Source organism: Eucyclogobius newberryi, unplaced genomic scaffold, assembly GCF_026437365.1.
Source record: "Eucyclogobius newberryi isolate DKJ021-1_F unplaced genomic scaffold, fEucNew1.0.hap1 SCAF_7, whole genome shotgun sequence".
Taxonomy (NCBI): domain Eukaryota; kingdom Metazoa; phylum Chordata; class Actinopteri; order Gobiiformes; family Gobiidae; genus Eucyclogobius; species Eucyclogobius newberryi.
In genome coordinates this window covers 9583073-9607036 of record NW_027316389.1, presented here as the reverse complement: position 1 = coordinate 9607036, position 23964 = coordinate 9583073, and the positions used below count along the sequence as shown (strand labels likewise).

General features: G+C 40.7%; 5 protein-coding genes across 6 annotated transcripts in view; 2 read left to right on the top strand and 3 right to left on the bottom strand.

The window, feature by feature from the left end:
• steep1 (STING1 ER exit protein 1) overlaps window positions 1–23964 on the top strand; it is a 189763-nt gene that overhangs the window by 156527 nt on the left and 9272 nt on the right. The gene's annotated exons all lie outside the window — the stretch shown is intronic.
• Window positions 98–10058, bottom strand: fbxl9 (F-box and leucine rich repeat protein). Its single transcript, XM_072434364.1, has 11 exons — window positions 9803–10058; window positions 9429–9530; window positions 5328–5462; window positions 3711–3890; window positions 2701–3006; window positions 2410–2626; window positions 1799–1956; window positions 1500–1718; window positions 1216–1428; window positions 438–655; window positions 98–348 (listed from the first exon to the last, which is right to left on the bottom strand). Exons 1-11 carry the CDS (start codon window positions 9872–9874, stop codon window positions 180–182), a joined length of 1989 nt encoding a protein of 662 aa, XP_072290465.1. The 5' UTR covers window positions 9875–10058; the 3' UTR covers window positions 98–179.
• On the top strand, window positions 10846–14181 carry pllp (plasmolipin). The gene is made up of 4 exons (XM_072435294.1): window positions 10846–11098; window positions 12607–12780; window positions 13724–13831; window positions 14064–14181. The coding sequence occupies exons 1-4, from the start codon at window positions 10934–10936 to the stop codon at window positions 14169–14171; spliced, it is 555 nt and encodes a 184-aa protein (XP_072291395.1). The 5' UTR covers window positions 10846–10933; the 3' UTR covers window positions 14172–14181.
• arl2bp (ADP-ribosylation factor-like 2 binding protein) lies at window positions 14630–16316 on the bottom strand. The gene is made up of 7 exons (XM_072435136.1): window positions 16214–16316; window positions 15973–16039; window positions 15795–15856; window positions 15611–15717; window positions 15447–15532; window positions 15256–15352; window positions 14630–15149 (listed from the first exon to the last, which is right to left on the bottom strand). The coding sequence occupies exons 1-7, from the start codon at window positions 16230–16232 to the stop codon at window positions 15054–15056; spliced, it is 534 nt and encodes a 177-aa protein (XP_072291237.1). The 5' UTR covers window positions 16233–16316; the 3' UTR covers window positions 14630–15053.
• On the bottom strand, window positions 16423–23301 carry rspry1 (ring finger and SPRY domain containing 1). 2 transcript variants are annotated; one of them, XM_072434366.1, is made up of 15 exons: window positions 22949–23301; window positions 21740–22334; window positions 21488–21540; window positions 20739–20851; window positions 20332–20458; window positions 19955–20013; window positions 19768–19834; window positions 19531–19662; window positions 19325–19440; window positions 19107–19250; window positions 18917–19028; window positions 18718–18820; window positions 18497–18649; window positions 18319–18423; window positions 16423–18234 (listed from the first exon to the last, which is right to left on the bottom strand). In XM_072434366.1, the coding sequence occupies exons 2-15, from the start codon at window positions 22120–22122 to the stop codon at window positions 18138–18140; spliced, it is 1764 nt and encodes a 587-aa protein (XP_072290467.1). In that variant the 5' UTR covers window positions 22123–22334; window positions 22949–23301; the 3' UTR covers window positions 16423–18137. The 2 variants fall into 2 exon arrangements, with proteins under 2 accessions (XP_072290467.1, XP_072290468.1); XM_072434367.1 differs by lacking the exon at window positions 22949–23301 and adding an exon at window positions 22834–22848.

The following is a 23964-nucleotide window of genomic DNA, read 5'->3' as shown; positions in this document are numbered from 1 at the left end:
TATTCTAGGGTCAACATTTCAAAAAAATACTGTTTAATGTATAATGGTCAATTCAAAATATAAACATATAAGAGGAATCTTGTGTGTTTTACAGTGTTCAATAGTTCACAGTTCTTCATCTACTAAAGTGCAGCGTGACAGTGCGGACTTTGGTCAGTAAAATAAATCTCATTGCTGTGTCAAAGCGAAAGCGTGAGCTCAGTCCCACCTATAAACCTACAGTCGATGTCTTCTAAAAAGGGCAGTTGTGTTTGAACATTTTCTATCGTTGCGACAGAAATATGTTTGCACCTCGAGATGTCCAGGGTCCTGAGCCGTTTGCAGTGCTGCCCCAAAAGAGACAAGGACCTAAAAGTATTAAAAGGCACAAACTCAGAAAGACGATTGGCGATTCAAAGACATTTACAGGGTTTTTACGTTTGCTTTCAAATCCAAACCTGTCAGTGATATTGTTACAGCAGGAGAGAGAGAGGTGCTGCAGCCGGTGTAGGTGTGGAGCAGCTACAGCCACGCCCCTGTCACTGATCTGTGGGCACTGGCTGAGGTCCAGGCGGGTGAGGCTGCGGCAGTGACGGGCCACGGACACAAGACTGGCATCGCTAATTTCAGGGAGCGTAGAGAGGGACAGGCGCTGGAGGTCTGGGTACCGCAACACCTGAATAAAACACAAATGACGGCAATGATGGAGAAGAATTAAGAACTAAAATGTCAAATAGCAAAGGTCAGTTTTGTGCGTTTAGGTTACGATGCGGTTTTGAATTGATAGCTATGAATTGAAAAGGCTGGTCGCTCAAAGATTGAACACACAACTGCTTTGAAGTGCGTGTGACAGGTTTTTAAGATTTTCTCATTTTGAGTTTGATGGCGTAGTTTGAGAAGAAAAGTGTAAAGATCCGAGTAAAATGACTCTTATTTTATCTTGGAGACATTTTACAACAAACACATTTTGAACTTTGATTTATATAGATGTTTTCGTGTGATGCTTTCTGTGACATTTAAAAGGAGTTTGTGTACACCGTGGTTGCAGGTAACAGTTATGGATTTTCCTAGTGTGATGTCATGATTTACAACCAGGAAGTCAAATTATAAACCTAAAAAAATGCCAAACTTTAATTATATATATATATATATATAATAATTTTATCAATCTTTCAAATGAGTGGTTGAACCCGTCCCGGGCCCTGTACTGCACGTCAGGTCACTTTGGCAAAGCACCTGTGTGATGCTGATGTCCGTGAGCTTGGGACACGCAGAAAGGTCCAACTCCTCCAGTCGACGCAGAGCTGTAAGTGAAGAACTGGGCTGATGTTGCAAGGGCTCCACAGTATTGTCCGTCGCCAGCTTGGGACGCTCGTCAAAAGGCAGTTGAGGTGGTTTGAAGAAGCCCATGTTACCAAAGGTCCTTGTAAACTTTGGACCATTGTCACCCTGAAGAGTACATTACCGTGAATACAGTGTGCACAATGCAGTCTCGATAGGAGTAAATGTGTGTTCTTCACCGTTCCGTTGTGAGGATCACTTTCGATAACTTCATACTTCATACCCAGTAGGCCAAAGTCGGTCACTTCTTTGCACCAGCCGAGCCGCAGAACCTTGAGCCCTGGTGAGAATGTGATGAGGGCACGCACTGACAGGTCCGTAACGTTTGTGCATGAAGTAAGATCAAGCTCACGGAGAGTCGCCCCAAAGAGCTGCACAAGAGAGAAAACTGCCAGATCCTAAAAAAATAAAACCCATTCACAAGTTTGTATACAATCTAGACATAGAAATAATGTTCTGAATGTGGCTTTAGACGCACCCTCATGTAGCGGCAGCTCTTGAGGTTGAGTGTCTCCAGCCGTGCTCTGGTTGTGTTGGAACTGGTTAAAGCATTCACTGTCTCTACTCCACTAATATTCAGACACTCTGAGAGGTCTAAACTTCTCAGAGAAGGCACAGAGAGCAGATCAGCAAGTCCTGTAGGTGACACAAATAATGGGTTTAAAGGGTTGGTGTAACCCCGCATTTGTCCAGGAGTGTTCCATCGTAGAAGGAGATTCAGTTCAACTGGATCTCCTTCCACGATGAGTTTAATGGTTCTAATTATTTTTGGTGCCGCAGTTTACAGATTTGTCGCAAAGAAAAATCACTTTATTTTCTCTTTATTATTAGATATTTATGTTAAAAAAGGACAGAAAAAGATAACATTGATCTCAAAAGAGAAAAGATGCGCTGCACCAGATAATTACCTACAAACCCTTTTCTTTCACTCAGGTAATACAACTAATTAATGAACTCTTAACTCCTAATTAATAACTGTACAAACATTTAAAAGATTAAAGCCTGTTTGTTCCTAAAACACAACAAAGGATATGAAAAAACAAACATGCCAACTGCACTTTTGCTCTTGTGATCACATCATATGCTCACCTTTTTCTGTGACCCTCCAGTCTTGACATAAAGACAAGTGCCTCAGAGACTTGAGGCCGTGTGCGATGGCCTGCACTGATCTGCTGGTCAGCTCTGTGCAGCCGCTGATGTCCAGAGTCTGCAGCTCTGCCTGATGTTTGACCAGGATCTCCACTGAGTAGTCTGTTAGCTCTTTACAGCCTTGAAGAAACAGCTCTTCTAAAATCAAACCTGGAACCTGGAACATAACGTAAACTTAAACTGTTTCCACGTAAATGTTGAATTAAGGTTAAAGAGAATGTTTAGGCAAACCTGTGCAATGGTTTTCAGCGACTCTGGCGTGATGGAGGTGCGGCTTAGGTCCAGAGCCACCAGAGTGGACTTCTGGTCTGTCAGCAGCTTCCTTACATTTCTCAAGGACAACAAAGCAGAGGAGTCTTCTACAACTCCCACAGGACAGCCTCTGTATGGGTCAAACTCAAATGCAATGTGGCAACCAGCCAGTGAGAGGCGCTGAAGGCGAGTAGTGCAGCCAGTGAGGCGGTTAAATGTCAGGTCAGAGAGGTAGCGGAGGTCGGACAAGTCCAGCTCCTGGAGACCAGCCAGAGCCGTCCCCACCTTGTGAGAGAAAGAATATCAATTACACTGTATATTACAGATCTGCATTCTGGGTGGGACCAACACAGCAGCACACACAGTGTTACGGTTGCCAAATAAATATACAGGGGCAGAAAATGAGTCCCCATTAGAGTGCAGTACTAGAAGAATGGACTTTTCTTTTTGTTTTTACCCCAGAGTTGTTTGATGGACAAAGTTAATATGCCATATGTCAGATTTAAGTATTGGATTAGTGAACCTTGTTTGATTTAAGATATAAAATGTAACAGGAACGCACATATTTTTGTTTATGCAAATGCACATATTCAACCACAGCAACTTCAAAAATGAAAAAAAAATTCTGGTGGCAGATTTTTTTTCCTTCTTTCTTTCTTTGGAACACTGTGTTCAAATAGAGCTCATGGGCCATGCCCCTCGAGGCATGGCCCAGGCTGTGTGAGGACACCGAGCAACCAGTTTGGTGACTTTAACTGTGTAAACGTTTATTTTATATATATATATATATATATATATATATATATATATATATATATATATATATATATATATATATATATATATATATATATATATATATATATATATATATATATATATATATATATATATATATATATATATATATATATATATATATATATATATATATATATATATATATATATATATATATATATATATATATATATAAAAGAGCGTGTTACCTGCTGCCTGTGCTCCTCCCGAGAGAGAAAGGCTCCAGACATAAAGAGGCTGTCCAGGCCCCTCAAGTCCAGTCTGCGCAAAGACGTGAGGTGAGGCAGTAGAGCCAGCAGAGAGGCCTCTGTGACACTGCTGCCAGGCAGAGCCAAGCTCTCAACCTTAGAGCCCAGAGACAGTCCCACCTGAGGAACAGAGAACAGGGCATTTCAAAGGAGACATATGCTTTCCTTCTGGTACTTAGTATCATTTACATTTAGTTCATTGTAAACTGCAATATTGATCTAAAATGGCTTGATAATAAAAAGAACAGCCAAATATGCAGGGGTAGAGTGCAGAACTAGAGGAATGGACTTTTTTTCTTGTTTTTCCCCCATATTTGTTTAATGAGTTAATATGGCTTTGTGTTTATTTGGACATGCCATATGACAGATTTAAGTGCTGGATTAGCCATGAACCTTGTTCGATTTAAAATATAAAATGTAAAAGAACGTAAACCAATATTGTTGCATATGTACATTTCATAATGAAATATCACTGTAACAAGCAGAGGATTGTCATTTACATGTCCTTTTTGAACCCACCCACCCATCTATCCATCCACCCACCCATCCATCCATCCATTTTCTACCACTTGTTCCCTTTCGGGGTCGCGGGTGACTGGAGCCTATCCCAGTGACTTCAGGACTTAGGCGGGGCACACCCTGGACAGTGGCCAACTCGTCGCAGGGCCAACACAGAGACACAGACATTACAGACAATCATTCACTCTCAAATTCATTCACTTGGGCCAATTTAGAGTCACCAATTTTACCTAATACATGCATGTCTTTGGACGGTGGGAGGAGCCGGAGAACCCGGAGAGAACCCACGGTAACACGGGGAGAACATGCAGACTCCACCCTTTTTGAACCCAACATATATTATTCTGAATCTAATAAATAGGGGGTAGGTTAAAAGCTCATTAGGGTCGCTTTTGCATAATATGTCCCCTTTAATGATTGGACTAAGCATGTGATTGAAGAAGGTGATGCTATAGGTGCCATAAAAGTCATTTTCGTCATAAAATTGTCCTGAATGGAATTGTAAAGTGGTCGGTTATCTGATACTGACTCATAAAAGAAAGACCTATAAAACGAGAAAAGGACTACTATGCTCCAGTGTCCTTTGAACCGTATGTAGCATGACTTATTTCCATAGACGTTATTTTTCGAAAGCGGTATAGACAACATGGGCAGGTTAAGAGTATTGTTGCTTATATTATATTTATTCACTCATTATTGTGGCGTGTAGAATGTAGACCGCCCCTTTTAACTATTATTAATATGAGGTTGTTTCATTCCTCAAATCCTGTTTCTTTATGTATGTGAAATATGACTGTGAGCTGCAGACTGTACTGCAATATCTATCATGTTGTAATTAAGGTTTATTTCAAGAGTTATATAAAGAGCCAATTATTGTTCTGAGCACGTGAACATTTGGCTGTAGATGGACTTTAGTGTGAAAAGCCCTTTATTCAGCTGAAGTAGCTTTTAAAGTGCTGAATTGAACCACGTAATGCAGACAAGAGTGTAGTAGTACAGTAGCAACCAGTAATCACGACCCTAACAACTGTAACCAACCTCCAAAAGCAGAGATCTGGACATGCAGAACCCATCCAGCTGACTGATGACCAGGCTGCAGCGGGTTTTTCCGCTCAGACCTTTGATCAGCTCCAAGGATGAAGCTGAAGCCGGGAAGGAGAAAGTCGTGTTCTTCTGCACAGAACAAGAGTGGTTAAAACACCTGGTGCACACTTAAGATTATGCAGCTAAACACAGATACAGCTAAACACAGATACAGGTAACACAGGTAACACAGACACAGGTCACACAGATACAGGTCACACAGATACAGGTCACATACAGGTCACACAGACACAGGTAACACAGGTAACACAGACACAGGTAACACAGGTAACACAGACACAGGTCACACAGATACAGGTCACACAGACACAGGTCACACAGATACAGGTTACACAGACACAGGTCACACAGATACAGGTCACATACAGGTCACACAGACACAGGTAACACAGGTAACACAGACACAGGTCACATACAGGTCACACAGACACAGGTAACACAGGTAACACAGACACAGGTCACACAGATACAGGTCACACAGATACAGGTCACATACAGGTCACACAGACACAGGTAACACAGACACAGGTCACACAGATACAGGTCACACAGATACAGGTCACATACAGGTCACACAGACACAGGTAACACAGGTAACACAGACACAGGTCACACAGATACAGGTCACACAGATACAGGTCACATACAGGTCACACAGACACAGGTAACACAGGTAACACAGACACAGGTAACACAGGTAACACAGACACAGGTCACACAGATACAGGTCACACAGACACAGGTCACACAGATACAGGTCACACAGACACAGGTCACACAGATACAGGTCACACAGACACAGGTCACACAGATACAGGTCACATACAGGTCACACAGACACAGGTAACACAGGTAACACAGACACAGGTCACACAGATACAGGTCACATACAGGTCACACAGACACAGGTCACACAGATACAGGTCACATACAGGTCACACAGACACAGGTAACACAGGTAACACAGACACAGGTCACACAGATACAGGTCACACAGATACAGGTCACACAGATACAGGGTCACACAGATACAGGTCACACAGATACAGGTCACATACAGGTCACACAGACACAGGTAACACAGGTAACACAGACACAGGTCACACAGATACAGGTCACACAGATACAGGTCACATACAGGTCACACAGACACAGGTAACACAGGTAACACAGACACAGGTAACACAGGTAACACAGACACAGGTCACACAGATACAGGTCACACAGACACAGGTCACACAGATACAGGTCACACAGACACAGGTCACACAGATACAGGTCACATACAGGTCACACAGACACAGGTAACACAGGTAACACAGACACAGGTAACACAGGTAACACAGACACAGGTCACACAGATACAGGTCACACAGACACAGGTCACATACAGGTCACACAGACACAGGTAACACAGATACAGGTCACATACAGGTCACACAGACACAGGTAACACAGGTAACACAGACACAGGTAACACAGGTAACACAGACACAGGTCACACAGATCCAGGTCACACAGATACAGGTCACATACAGGTCACACAGACACAGGTAACACAGGTCACACAGACACAGGTCACACAGATACAGGTCACATACAGGTCACACAGACACAGGTAACACAGACACAGGTCACACAGGTCACAGAGACACAGGTCACACAGACACAGGTCACATACAGGTCACACAGGTCACACAGACACAGGTCACACAGACACAGGTAACACAGACACAGGTCACACAGGTAACACAGACACAGGTCACACAGACACAGGTCACACAGACACAGGTCACACAGACACAGGTAACACAGGTCACACAGACACAGGTAACACAGGTCACACAGATACAGGTAACACAGGTCACACAGATACAGGTCACACAGGTCACACAGATACAGGTCACACAGACACAGGTCACACAGACAGGTCACACAGATACACACACAGATTGTGGCCCTCAGAGGCAACGTGGCCCTCAGAGGCAACTGTTGTTGTGATTTTGGGCCTTACAAAAATAAATTGATTTGATTTGATTTGATACAGGTCACACAGATACAGGTCACATACAGGTCACACAGACACAGGTAACACAGGTAACACAGACACAGGTCACACAGATACAGGTCACACAGATACAGGTCACATACAGGTCACACAGACACAGGTAACACAGGTAACACAGACACAGGTAACACAGGTAACACAGACACAGGTCACACAGATACAGGTCACACAGATACAGGTCACATACAGGTCACACAGACACAGGTAACACAGGTAACACAGACACAGGTCACACAGATACAGGTCACACAGATACAGGTCACATACAGGTCACACAGACACAGGTAACACAGGTAACACAGACACAGGTAACACAGGTAACACAGACACAGGTCACACAGATACAGGTCACACAGATACAGGTCACATACAGGTCACACAGACACAGGTAACACAGGTAACACAGACACAGGTAACACAGGTAACACAGACACAGGTAACACAGGTAACACAGACACAGGTCACACAGATACAGGTCACACAGACACAGGTCACACAGATACAGGTCACACAGACACAGGTCACACAGATACAGGTCACACAGACACAGGTCACACAGATACAGGTCACACAGACACAGGTCACACAGATACAGGTCACATACAGGTCACACAGACACAGGTAACACAGGTAACACAGACACAGGTAACACAGACACAGGTCACATACAGGTCACACAGACACAGGTAACACAGGTAACACAGACACAGGTCACACAGATACAGGTCACACAGATACAGGTCACACAGACACAGGTAACACAGACACAGGTAACACAGGTAACACAGACACAGGTCACACAGATACAGGTCACACAGACACAGGTCACACAGATACAGGTCACATACAGGTCACACAGACACAGGTAACACAGGTCACACAGACACAGGTCACACAGATACAGGTCACATACAGGTCACACAGACACAGGTCACACAGACACAGGTCACATACAGGTCACACAGACACAGGTCACACAGGTCACACAGACACAGGTAACACAGACACAGGTCACACAGACACAGGTCACACAGACACAGGTCACATACAGGTCACATACAGGTCACACAGACACAGGTCACACAGACACAGGTCACACAGACACAGGTAACACAGACACAGGTCACACAGGTAACACAGACACAGGTCACACAGATACAGGTCACACAGATACAGGTCACATACAGGTCACACAGACACAGGTAACACTGGTAACACAGACACAGGTAACACAGGTAACACAGACACAGGTCACACAGATACAGGTCACACAGACACAGGTCACACAGATACAGGTCACACAGACACAGGTCACACAGATACAGGTCACATACAGGTCACACAGACACAGGTAACACAGGTCACACAGACACAGGTCACACAGATACAGGTCACATACAGGTCACACAGACACAGGTCACACAGACACAGGTCACACAGACACAGGTAACACAGACACAGGTCACACAGGTAACACAGACACAGGTCACACAGACACAGGTCACACAGACACAGGTCACACAGGTAACACAGACACAGGTCACACAGACACAGGTCACACAGACACAGGTAACACAGGTCACACAGACACAGGTAACACAGGTCACACAGATACAGGTAACACAGGTCACACAGATACAGGTCACACAGGTCACACAGATACAGGTCACACAGGTCACACAGATACAGGTCACACAGACACAGGTCACACAGACACAGGTCACACAGATACACACACAGATTGTGGCCCTCAGAGGCAACGTGGCCCTCAGAGGCAACTGTTGTTGTGATTTTGGGCCTTACAAAAATAAATTGATTTGATTTGATTTGATACAGGTCACACAGACACAGGTCACACAGACACAGGTAACACAGGTCACACAGATACAGGTAACACAGGTAACACAGACACAGGTCACACAGATACAGGTCACACAGTCGTTAACATAATGCACATACAAACTCACCTGGAAGCGCGTGTCCTGGCTGGCGTAGCACCAACTGCGACACACAAGGGACGCTTCTTTTCGGTCTGAAGCATTAAGATGGCTCAGGATGTAAACTATAATCTATATGACAGAGAAAGGGAGGTAGAAATGTCCTCTTTTAAGGCACAGTCCTCCATGACAGAGAATGCTGTGCACCGGGTACTATAGAACTAATTGAAGGAGTACTTTTACGGACTACGACAGAGTCGAGGACTACGACAAAGTCTGAGGAATAAAGTCTGGCGGTAATGCAACACTTGGATGCCAACCGCCATAAAACAACAACAACAACAACAACAACAACAACAACAGCTGTTAACTGATGATTTTTCATGTATTTTCAAGCAGATTACCTCAATTGGAAGTTCAGGTAATACACTGTCCTCATCGTTGTTGTATGTGTCCTCCATGGCAGCTTTGGGCATGAGAAGTGTCCCAGGAAACCAGCCAATTAAGCACTGGGTATGATCAACAATAGCATCGACAAATAGGCAAATAGTGATGTCATTGTTGTGTTCCCTCTGGCTCTCGACTTTATTCTTATCAGTTAAAATGCACAAACTGCACAGGAGCAGTGGAGAAGTGGGATGTACCGGATGTACTTGAACTCATCACACTTCGGTGTTTTTGTGGCGGCTTCAACGCGGTACCGCCCCCTGCTGGATATATTTGTAAATGCATGTGTGTGTTTGTGTATAAGAAATCCAACTTTTTATTTATTTTATTTATTTTATTTATTTTATTTATTTTATTTATTTTATTTATTTTATTTATTTTATTTTGTATCAATTTCTTAGCAGATTGGTTGGGTATTATACCATTTTATAAGTGTAGCTTTATTTTACTAATCAATACTCTATGTTTTAGTCAAATTTAGAAGAAAGGGGTAAAAAGATGAAACCGAAAAGGATGTATGGTGGAGGTGAAGTTGTTTTAAGAGAAGAAGAGGGCAAGGTTGAGACAAGCGCTTTGCTGTGGTGACTCCTGAACAGGAAAAAAAACATAGAAAGTATAAACTTACTGCTGTTTTTTGTTATGATTTCACTATTAATCTGATTAAAATGGCCCGTTGTGTATGTATTGTTGTATCTGTGCTCACTTTACAAAACTCACCAAAACATAGGCTTGTAATAGCGCTTTTGTCATCCCAGCATTGGCTCTGTGCAGTTTTCATGTCAATGAATGACTTGGTTGCTCAGGTGAGAGTTTCCGAGCTCAGATGGGAGGGACACAGAAGAGAGAGAGGGAGTGAACAGGGCCAGGCGCCTGCACTATTCTGCACCTGTGTTTGTGTAAGGCAAGGTGCAGACAATCACATCCACCCAGACTTATGCCAGGGATAAGGAGGAGAGAAGGAGAAGGAGACTACTTCTATTTTCTTAGTTTGTTGGTGGATTTGTATTTGTCATTAGCGTCTATTGAATGTTGGGACTAATTTGGGGCACCTGTTTTTTTACTCCTATATACAGTATATTTTTGTAGCCATGGCAGACTTCCCATCAAATGTAACCACAGAGACCAGCACCTCCAACGCCCAGAGCACACAGCAGGGGGGCAACAGCCTCAGGGGGCTCGGCTCCCAGGTCAGCTCTGGCATGGACATGTCCTTTCTGAGGAGTATCCCAGCCATCCTCATGGTCGCAGAAATTGTGAGTTTGTTGCAGCTAAGCCACATTGCACACTGTTGATACAACATCCATAATTTATGATGAATGCTACTTTAATGTCAGTGTTATCATATTTCCACAAATAATACATTTATTAAAATGTGCAACGTTTCTTTCAACTACCGTTTCTTGGTTCTGTGGAAATGTTAATACCCGGATGTACTGCACCATACTAATATTGCTATAAAGAAAATGTACAGTAAATGTGAAATAAACACTCTTTTTATTACACAGAAGAGTAATTAGAACATTGTAGAACATCTGTATTGTTACATTCTTATTATTACAATTAATTGAAGTAATATCAAGTCTATAATATTTATTATATCAATGTAGCTGGGATAATGCTTTTGTGAATAATTAAAACGATGAGAGGACCTCAAATTGTTGATTGAACGCTTTAAAACAAACATATTTTTTGCTTGTGTTAAAAGTCGTAATGTGCATTAACACATACAGAAAATGTCATAATTTTCATCACAAGCATAATTTGTCCACTTCTCCTGAAATCCTCCTATCAGAAATGGACATGTAACCTACCCATGAATGTTTACATTTTATGACTTTGGAAAGATTACAGAGATATTTCTTCCTATAATTCTTTTCTAGTTCTCTTTTGTGTCGCATATTTGCTATAGGCTGGGTGCTGTGTCGACACAAGTTGACATGTGACCTGCTAAATGACTTACAAACCCATGAGATCTTTGTCCCCTCAGGCTCTGCACTCATATCGCCCTCATAACACCATGCTATTATTACCCTGTTACTACAGTGTAAATGCAGGTTTTGTTAAACATTGTTTTCTTTTAAATGAGCTGAAAACTATTTGATCTTTAAGAGTAAGTGAGCGTAGACTGTAAGGAATGGCAGTTAACTAGTTGTAGTGACAACCATGAACAATATCTACCTGATATTAAAATGTATCACCATCAAAAACTGAATTACAAGGCTTCTGATTTCTCACAATCACCTCAATTAGGTCATCACAGTCATTAAGCTTCGTGATATTAAAGGGAAAAAAGAAATACATCTGTGGAACTTAGTGTTGATTTGAGCCACGTTGATGTGTAGCAAGACTATGTTACAATTCTTTTTTATTCTATGCCACTTCTGCCTGGTTCTAGACGTTTCCTCAAACACAGAGTTAATCTTTTACACCAGACTTTATCAAACCAGTTAGTTGTGATAAAGTCAGCTGTTTCTCACTTATTAATCATCTACAACTATAATCATATCTAAACTAGAGTGTCAGATCTTCAGTTGTGGTTTTAACACCCTTCCATGGCATTCATCTAGGTGTTGTAATTGCAATGTTGACATACTTAGGCTGTAGGAAATTACACTGTTGCATTCAGTGGATGTCTGTTTTGTTAACTCCTGACACATGGTGCTCTGTAGAGGTCGGCACCAGGTGTGTGTGTGTGAAAAAAAAGAAAGGTTAGTCATTCTCATCATCATAATAACTCACATGTAAATCTTGTCACCTGTAGGTTCTGGGGCTGCTGCATTGGTCTCTGATTGCCAGCACTTTCTTCACTTTACTGCCTGCGTACGGCTGGGTCATGTTTGTGGCCGTCACTTCATGGCTCTTCACCCTATTGCTGTTCTTCTTCATTTTGTTCGGAGTGCAGAGAAAGCTCCCATCTGTACCTTGGACTCTTGTGGTAAGACAATAGCCTGCATTTGTCTCGACACTTGAAGTCACGGAGGTGCGGCCGTTCTTAGCCATAGTCACAAGCGCCGCCTTGGGTTGCACAAATTAAACAATGACGGCAGAACAGCCTGGAAGACCACCTGCCTCACCTGCTCACGATATACTGCACTGCTCAGCTCACTTGTTTTAAACTCAGCCCTTTAACTCTCACAGCCCCTCTACCACCCCAGCACCACATTTGCAGACTTTTTGTTACATTTTCACCACCACCATGTGTTGCTCTGCCTAATTTCCTGACATAAGCGCTAAGCTAACCTGGTATATAGACACTGACTGTCCCAAAAAAAAGTTGCCACTTGGATTCAGCTAAGCAAATACAGTAGGCACGATCCTTCGACTGGATAACGAATGCAGGTGATGATCTTTCAGCTGCAACATGGTATTTAAACCCGACTGATGCAGTGAGCGGCTTCTAATTTCTGAAACGGCCATGTGGAAAGACAGATCCCGTAGTCATGGAAAAGATGTCAGTGTGTTAAGGGTCAAATCATTGGCATCAAGCAGAGAAAAAATCCTACAGATCTGAACCCCAGTGGGAGTGTTTGGGACGAGCTGGAGAAGGATTTGTGCAGCGGTCACTCTCTCACATCATCAATACAAGATCAACTGTTGAAAAAATAATGCAACACAGGATGGAAATAAATATTCTAATATTGCAGAAGCTTATTGAAACCATACCGCAGCGAATGTGGGCTGTAATCAAAGCTAAAGGCGGTCCTACCAAATATTAACGCTTGCGACCTTGTGGAGCCCCAAGGTCAAAAAGCATTAAGCCTTAATGACGTGTATATAAGCTCATCCTTCTATTTAACAGTTGATGTAGTTAAAATGTGTCATAATTAAACACATTCATAGATACATGGCGATGAAAGTGACGTTTTTGTCTCCAACAGGTGATGGTTTATTTCGCCGTGGTCACAGTGCTCTATCTGACTGCTTTCATCGCAAATGCAGCATCTGTCTACGGTGGCTTTTACTATGGACATTTTGCAGCTGGGGCGGTAAGTCTGTGATGCATGTTGAACAATATATCTTTACACTTTGCAAGCATTTTATATTTTTGAGGCAGGCACACAGTTTAACCGTTAAACTTCATCTATTGCGTTAAACTTCAACGCAATAGATGAAGTCGCAAAGGCTGGTTTTGGATGACATTATATGCACATTCTGTTAATGGTGGAGTGTGCACAAGCACAATCCAAACACGTTATTAATTCAGAATGATTTTGTCAGTTTTTTGCAGCTGTGGTGACAGTGGCATACGGCGGGAGTGCTTTCTTCGCCTATTTGGACTGGAGGGGCGATGGAGGGAATGCAGCTGCCAACACAGTCCCTACATAGAAGCCCACCAGCCCGCGCTCCAGAAAGGATCCACTCTCTCCAACCCACCAAACATAAACACACTTATGTTTAAGACGGCTGCGAATAATGCTCAAGACATATCCTGTCACACTGTTTACACATCATGTTCTGTATACTACAAACATTTCATATATTTGTGGTAGAAATGCTTCTTTTTGTGTATATTCCTGTGTGAATATTTGCATTCCAGATTTATATTAAAATTGTGTACACTAAGGGATGTCATTTTCGGACAGACTTTTTATACATTCATTTGTTATCATCGTCTGGATACGTCAATACTTTTTGAAAATGTAATTTATTAAACAAACTTATTCCAAAGTTGCATTTACAATACATTAACATACAATTGTCACATTTCTGTACTATCATCACATTACAAATATATGTACATTATCATGGACAATACAAATCTAACTGTGAAACAACTTGAGGTCTATGTGAAGGTATCGTGTCCCAGCCTTTTTCCGTTTAATGCTCTGTACAAGCTACAAAGTGAACAAAGAATTAACACTGTGACTGTTCCAACAACGTACAACATACTATAAAAATATTATTTGTATACAGAAATAAATATGCACTTCTTTTTTGCCTCCTTTCTAACATGTGTAAGTTTATAACAAAGACCAAATATTGTGGGGTTTCTTAAACGTAACGACAACTTAAACAGAAATTATTTGTTTACCACCCATGACTGACACCTGTAAAAAGACTAGACCCTGCAAAACCATCTCATTACCCGTACGCTAATGACACAGAGAGCATTATGGGACATTTCTTCACAGACATGTGTACAATCCGGAACCTTTAGGCAATTTAGAAGGCAATACTACTGGACGGATGAACTGATCTGTGAAAACGTCATTGAAATTTACTGGAGCTGAAGCGTTTTGTCGAAGTCACCAGAGATGTTACTACCAGTCCTTGGCTCAGATCCAAACCTCTGCCTTCTTTTTCCTACAAAAACACACACAAACACACGCACACACAGACACCCAAAATCTGCATTAGTTATGAATGACTTTCAAAAGGCCCACAGTGACAAATCATGTTACTTTCTTACAGCTTTGTATTCAAGAAACATCTCCTTGAAGGCCATAAAGTCTGTAAATGTGAGTAACATGTCAAATATGTCAGCTGGAACCTCCTCTTTGTGTTGCCTGCAGAATATATACAGTTGATTAATTGCTTTGGGTCGACTACTACATTATGTGAACAGGTGTGATTACAGAAAGATTACACATCAGCTCGTACATTAGAAGTTGAATGAAGGCGTTCATCTTAAAGTCAGGTATTCTCTCCGTGAGCTGCTGTTCAAGGTGTTTTTCCAGCAGATCAACCTATAAAGAGAAAACAAATCCCAAAATATGATGGTGCAGCTTCTACACCTCTAATAAACCCTTACAAGTCCAACTCACATAATCATTGAATATCTGTGTATATGCAAGTTTGTTTTCATCAGAATCTTCAAACTCTGAGTAATATTTCTCCATAAAGCTTCGTTGAAGCTGTTGAAACTCATCTTCTAAAAGACAAAAGAGAAAAACACGTGACCAAATTGAACATAATCAAGCAAAAGCAGCGGTAATAAACAAGTCTTACCCACAATAATGTCCTCTATGCAGCCAATGACAGCGTCAAACGCGGCTTCGGCTGTGGAAGAGCTACAGAAATAAAGAAAAAAGCTAAATTTGTATAACCAGACTATAGATAAAGGTTGGGTTACGATGTTGTAAATCAACTATTCAGATAAATCCAAATAAATGTTATGGAATGGCACCTGCAAATGGCAATGTTCTCCTCGTCAATATCAATCATTTCAACATTGTCTGTGGTGCAGCGGATGTCTGAAAAACGTAAAGATGTTTAGAAACATTTTGCCAAATAGATGCTAAAGTACGGCTTATACTCCGTCGTACTAAAGTGACCATAAGATTAAAGATATCGACTGTAATGGCCACGTTGTTAGCAACAGCGATAAGTTAGCGCTATTCGCCTGTATTAGATTCACTGAAACTTACTTCGTCCCTTGATGTCCATATTTCCAACCGCAGGGCTGTGAGCTAGTTAATGGTGAATGTCGACGGTATTAAACAGAATAGCACGGACCGTCAAATCGTGAACGTAACATCGGTTACCATGGAAACGATGTCCTTCAGTATAAAATGATCGGGTGAAACAAACTGAAGGGTAGGTGGTTCCACAGGACATCAGACACATCACACCAGAGCAGTCTCACGTGAACAAGTTTATTACCAAATGTCACAATCAAGTAGACAACAGTTCTGAAAGAGACCACGGGTTTAAAAATATTTAGTCAAATGATCTGCAGATGTTATAAATAAAAAAATTAAATGTGTTCTTATGATGCCAAATAGTTCTAGTAGTTAGAACAAATAGTTTGAATAGTTTGACCTCCAGGTCTACGATTACAGGCCAGAATACAGTTTTTGTCTGAAAGATGCAGTTTATATCAAATATACTCGTATGTAAGATTACACTGATCCAATTCATGCATCTTTTTGGATTCTAACAATCATTGCAGTGTAAGCTCTAGAAGACACATGGTTGTCCTGTTAATCATTAATCTTAAAAATCTAAAAAGTATTTTAAATTTTTTAAAATACTTTTAGGGAAAAATACCCCAAAGGTTGAAAAGGCAGAACCCACCTAGATACATGAATGGAAAATAAGATGATCTAATGTCCATCTTTTAAATGTTAATTTGGTCACACATTTCTGAAAATACAACATAAACTATAGGCCTGCACCGGATTTATTTTCCTCCATTTCTCTTCAACTTTATTTTTTACAACTAAATGATACACAACATGGTTCACTTTAACATTTCACATTTAATTTAAACAAAACCTGAAACATCTCTGTTAAATCAACATATTTTAGGAAAGCTGTTGCCATAATTTCTTAAAATAAAGTTAAATCACATCATATGGATTCAAAGTAGCCATTCAAACAAAGATGCAGAGTGTTCACAAAGTTTAAGACATCATTTCTGGCTGGTCTGACCTATGGCCAAAACAAAATGCAGTATTTGCTTGGATTGTAGCTGAAATATTCGGGCCAAATGGTATGGTTTTGAAGTCATTCTTCTTGGTTAGAGACAAAGCATCCAATCGATAAAATATAAGCATAATATCAATATGTGAGAAGTCTCTCTTTTAAATAGGCTGTTGTGAATTCAAGTTTAAAATTGTCTAATATGCATTAGAGTGTGAAGTAATTTTAACTACTTCTTTGCTTATGTAAACAGAAGAGCAAAATTACCATCAATAAACAAATCACCCATTTTAAACATTCTGCCACTTTTAGTGGTCATCAAACTCACATATAAAAATTGCAACTAATTTGGTCTTGTGAAAGGGCAATATATTAGTGCTTACAGTTACAGTCACTGATGGCTAGAAGATGGAACAACATATGGAACCGCTACCCCAGAACACCATAATTCTGAATATGGACACCACAAAACATTAATGTGGGATACACCATTTCTGTACCTTGTGTTTAATACTGCATGAAAGGCTTTTTACCAGCCCTTTCTTGTGTGACATAAAAAAAGCAGCCTTGAATGAAAGCTCAAAGAAATATCATTCAATATGTGATAAAGGACTGCTAATTCTCTGTGGATGATTAAGAGTTCAGCTTTCACTTCCTCACTTTTCAGAATCCTGACTAAAGAAGGGCAGGTACCTGCAGGAGGACGTCAGAAGGACAAAAACAGGAGTTGAATGAGTAGTTTGGTTGCCCTCCTCTCATCTCATGCTATTCTTCTTTTGACACCTCTACAGACATCTCTGGTGAGCTCCAGCATCACACAACATTGAGGCATTCTACCCAGCCTGGTTAGGCATGTGGAGATCAGACGAGGAGTAGAGCAACGTTTGTGTCTCTCCTTGATGAAGGCAAGATTAGATGAGAGGAGTGTCAGGACACATGTGCAATCAGTCTGACACGAGTCTGGATGTCCTGGCGGCATAAGGGGCACGTCTCTAACTGTAAGGCACACTCCATACACATACCACTGTTGACAAAGACAGAGATTATTTATTAGAGATTTGTCTTTCTCACGAGATATTGTAAATTGCTAATACAATTTGAAGCTTACCCATGTCCACACGGTCGGAGTTCTGTGTCAGCCATCACGTCACAACACAGCGTGCAGCAATTATCTCGAATGCTAACTTGTTTTAATAATGCTAATCGTCTGTGTCTGCAAAATTAAAAAACATAATAAATAAATGCATGAATAACTATCTAAATGCAAAACTAAACATAAACTGTACCTGGGCAAAATAATCTTTTCACTGGGCAGCAAAGAAGCAAAATCATTAAAGGTGCTGAACTTGACTGAAGGAGGATGGCGGAAAGGTTTGGCCCCAAAGTTAAATTCACACTGTTGGTATGACATAAAGCTGGCTGCTGCAAAGAACCCGGACCTGTCACAAAAGATCAATTCAATGAGAGACATTCAACAAAATGGAGCAGAATGTTATGGTTAACTCACGTTGCAGATGAAAAAACTTGTTTTTCTGGTGGAAGCTGATGTCCATTCAAGTAGAAGATCATTTGCTTTTTGCTAAGGTCCAACAGGAAGCCAATAGCATCTCCTATAAATAAAAGATGAGATGGGTTTAGAACACAGATTTACACATAAAGTCAAATTAACATATAGTCAATAAAGCCCCATCTAAAAAAAAGCCTACCTTCTTTCCAGCAAGGATGAGAATGAGGTTTACTGCGAGCGTTATACCAGATGAGCTGCCTGCAGCCATCGTACGCACATGAATATTCATCATCTCCTATTCCATAGCCCTCCTGCAACACATTTGATCATACTCGAGTCTATACAAGGAATAGGACACCGATACCAGAGTAAAAAACAAGGGTTCATACATGGTTGAGGAACTTGCTGTCCTTAGTAGCCCATCCTATTTGCATGACACCTGATGTAATGACTGTTACTTCATAGTACCAGATGCCTGAATCAACACAGAATGTACAGCGGACACTCTCAAAAGACGAGGCATCACAACGTGCCTACAGAAGGTGAAATATGTTAAATAGATACATAAAAATACAAAATTTCCTTACAAAATTACACTATATTTTACTTCTAATCCAGTGGGGGAGATCTTTAGGTACTCGCTGACATCATTACTGTTGAGCATGGCATTGATGTTTGTGAGATTTACTTTTTCGTATGTGAACTGACGCCCGTCTTTTAGAACTGAAAAAGAAAATATAAAGAGAAAAAATATTTCCACTTTCAATCAAATGGAAGTCTTAAGTAAACATCAAAGCATGAGTTGGCACTCACACAAGTTATCGAGGCTCCACTGGGCACAGAATCCAACCTGTCTCTTTAAGTAATCTGGGTGTTCTGCCCAAGACTCAAGAACAGCAAGCTGATTACTGATACAAGACTCCGACACGGTCAGTTTATTCTCACCTGGTCCAAATTAGGTTAGTGAAGAAAAAAGAGCAGACATAAAAAAGTAAGTATGTATGCATTAAAAATAAAAAGTACCGTATTTCAAAAGAAAGAAAAAATTACTTGTTTGAGAGAACTTTTCCAAAGCAATGAGAGCAAACAGCATGACAGTTGGATGAGCCTCTGAACTCTGAAAGTTAAAAAACAACAACTTATTTTTCTAAACTGCATGACCATAAAAAAAAGTTTGGTAGTTATACCAAGCAAAGTAAAAAAGAAAAAAAAGAAACAAGATAGCAGTTATGCTTACCAAGCTTTCTAGAAGGTATTCAAGGGTTCCCGGGCTCAACAGACCAATACTCGCTGGTCCTGAAAGAAGACATTGTGCTTGTTCTCTGATAGTATTAAACTACAGCATTAGAAGATCACCATTTTACATTTTGTTAATTGTAAACCACAATATTTATCTATAATGGCTTAATAATAGAAAATCTGCAGAGAAGCTCCATGAGTATAAGTCTTCATTTTCAAGTACAGGGATGTGGGCAGAGATATGGGGGTAGTTTAGTCTAATCTAAATCTTTGATGAGGGAACATCATTATAACATGGTTAAAAGCTAACAAAATATTCAAAATTCAACTGGTGCACAACACGCAACAAATTATGTAGCAAAATGTAAACATTACCTGCTAATTTTTCAGCCAAACATCCCAGAACGGCTGTAGTGTTTCTGTGTTTTGCAGGGCATAAAGCATCTTGTTTGGCTACAGCTGCACTCAGATTTAACATGTCTGACAGTTTTTGTAAAGCATCCTGTACAATGAATAAAAACATGGTTTAGTAAATATGCAATGAGTATCATGGTTGGGCGTGACCAATTTTGTCGTCGCAACGAAACATAAATGAGAGAATATTAAGTTAGTAAATTGTAAAGTATTCCAGCACAATACTTTAATTTACAGTATATTTGCAAGGCGCGTAGGTCACTTCAAACAGAAAGCACCAGAAAACAATTTATTTCACAGAATTGTGACCATATCTCAAACTTTATGTGAAAAGGAGAAAACACAAATACAAGTTCTACCGTACTTACTTTTGTGGGCAGGGGACACTCATCCAAAAGAAGTGTAATAACTGCAGGACCCAGGGGATCATCCAGGGGGATAACTCGAATGAGTGACTGGACTACCTCTAACCAGCCGTCATCTAAGGCAACAGAGAGAAGGATTAGTTTAATTAACAAATTTAAAAAAAATACAGAATTACTACCTGAAATCATATGAGCTAAATCTCTGAAGTATCAATTTATCTTCTATAGTATGTAAACTTGCTTCACACACTAGTGAAAGAGTCAGTAATGCACAAATAATGTGTTGTAAAACATGGGAAATAATGATAAATGGTTTGTATTATAGTAATTTTCAATCTTCAAAGTAATGTTGTATCAAGGAACCACTCCTAGGGGCAAGGCAAGGTGTTCTTTCCCAAGAACACAGCAACAGTATTTACCTGTTGGAGCAAGATTCGCACCACCAATCTTTGGATCGCAGGTCATAAAAATACCAACTGAGCTACTGAGAAAATGCAATGATTTTGATAACGGTCTATGTTCATAATTATTCAAAATTACCAATGTTCCAAATGGAATGCTCCCCAGAGACAGGTCAGTATCACATTGTTTTTATGCCTTAACACCGTAGTCTTGATCTCAACATTGTATGACTGGCTAACAGTACTTGAGCAGTTATTTGAATCCAGTTCAACCTCATTTCTGGCCAGTTGTTTAGTTCATTTTGAAAATAAATAAAATAAAATAATGATTGTGAATTATAACGTTCTTACCTGTCTCTGCCATTTCATGCAAAGTTATCATAGAGTAAGGGGGTTCTTGGTCACTGTTGAAATAATAAAGAAACTTGAGTTAGGCGAGTAAGTGATATGAGTGTGTAGACATGTTATAGTTTTGTATACCAATTGTATAAATAATATGAAACTAACATTGGAATCAAACAAATTATTAATATTATTCAATCATTACAACAAAATAAATGTACTTTTGTTGTATTGTGCATAAATTCTCAATGTTGGACTTACTTGTCTACAAGTGTCCTGATGACAGCCAAAGTGTCCAGCACAAGGCCATCCACATTTTGCTTCTTGCGTCTTGGCTCATGTGGTCCTCTTCCTCTGCGTGGAGGCCTAACTGGATCCCTGGGCCGGCTGCTGCGTGCCTCTCCAACCTCAGCACCAGCTGTGGTTCCATGATCAACCCGCCTAGATTGTCCCCGAGACGCCCGGGTTGACCCATGTTGGTGATCTTCAAAATCGCTGTCCTCACGGCACACGCAGCTGTTTCCCATGGATGCAGTGGCAAGCGTCCCCCAAAAACTAGTGAAGGAATTTGATGAAGGAAGGCGAAGCAGAACCTGTGCAAGGCTTCTGCAGGCACAAAAAGTAATCCAGGCAGCTACTATCATATCATTTGGAAAGCTGGGTTTGGAGGGATACTTGTCCCAATCAACTGAGTGGTGGGGTCAGCATAAGTAATCATGTTGTTGTCATGTAGAAATAAAAAGATAAATGCGAGCAGTCTTGTTTGATGGATCATAAACTGTTGGCCGTTTTATTAAGACAGTGTTTCTAACATGGTTGATATTCTCTATCCAGCCCAAATTACAAGCCTCCAAACCTGGAAAAAAGGACAAAAGCAAAGTACATAAGCAAACATTTTTTAAACTTAGTTCAAGAAGGTCTTTATTATTACAGAAACACGTTTTAGGGCCGTTTCAGGGGTCGCATTTCTTGTGTTTTTTTCTCATTCAATGTTTTTTGTAGATATTTTTTGTGTGATTCCTGCTATTACTTTTGGTATTCCTTGGCATCTTTGGGGATTTCTTGTCAAAGTTCCCATTTTTCCTATCTTTTTTTGTGGAGGAATAGTTGTAGTAGTTAGTTCTGAAACTACATTGTAGTCACGAGCGTGATGTCATCAAACGTGTTTCGTCGTTCAGTGATCATAGCAACCGTACAGGATATGGTCATGCATTACGCAGTCACTCGCAATGGCTTCTTGCCATCGCCCGGTTTCTGGTTACTATTATTACTGTCATTGATGCAGCGTAACACCTTTGTACAAACTATAATATAATATCAAACAAGTGTTTCACTTGGCATGTTAGCATACCAACACTGAAAAGAGCCACAAGCGTTTGCTTGCTGGTTAAAAAATAACCACAAAATACATATCAACTAACCCGGGAAAATGAGACGTGTCCAACACAGCACACATTTACACATACTTACGATAAATGTTCTTGAAATCGTTGGTAATCCGAAATAAACTAGTCCGAATGAGGCAGCACCCAGGCACACTAGCACTTACGCTAGCCCTTTAGCAAAATAAATCCCCAAAATTACATTGCAGTTAGCTCACTACTGTCAAACACCAGTCGCCTAACGTTATTATCATTAAAAAAACAACTGTAGGTGATCCACAAATGTCGACGTGAATATACAGTCCACTCTGCGCGCGTATAAACCATAAATGTAAGTCCTGACTTCTTATTTTCACTAACAGAGTAAAGTAGCGTTACAGCACATAGCTACCGTTAGCATTAACTGTTAAGTTCCGTAGCGTCGATGTGCTAACTGTTAGCCATGATCAGCTGTGGGTGTGGATCTGGGATGTGGAGGCGACCTCACGTAGATGACCAGCAGAAAATGTACAGGGATAAAAGAGAGCATCTACAATTAACTCTACAATCAGATATTTCCAGGATGAACTGCTCTCACCTTTCACCTTATCGAGTGTGCAGCTTTGTAATGGGCACACGAGTGATTAGTCCCTATCGAGGCAACAAGTAGAAAGTGTCATTCTTTATGTCTGCTACTGACTCTTTAATGTTTGGCACAAAACGTACAAATAATATGTGTCACTGTATATGTCCTTCCTTTTTTACATATAATCAAACAGAAAACGGATATCCAGAAGATAACAACATTTTATTTGTTATTGAATATGAATTAATTTAATGAAGGCTGATCAGTGGAGGGACAAAAAGAGAAAGATAAGAGTAGGTAGATGATGGTAGACACAATGCAATATTCAAAGTGTGCTCTGTAAACTGTGAGAATCACATCGTTGGCTTTGGTCAAGAGATGTATTAAAAGAGTTGTTACAATACATCCCACTCCTGCGTATTTCATCAGAAAATCTTTGGGATCTTGGGTGGAACGTGCATGGGGCCGTTTCAAAGCTTGGAGGAAGACGTCCATAGTCTCTAGAGGTGGTTTCATACATGAGGTCTCTATATTTTTTT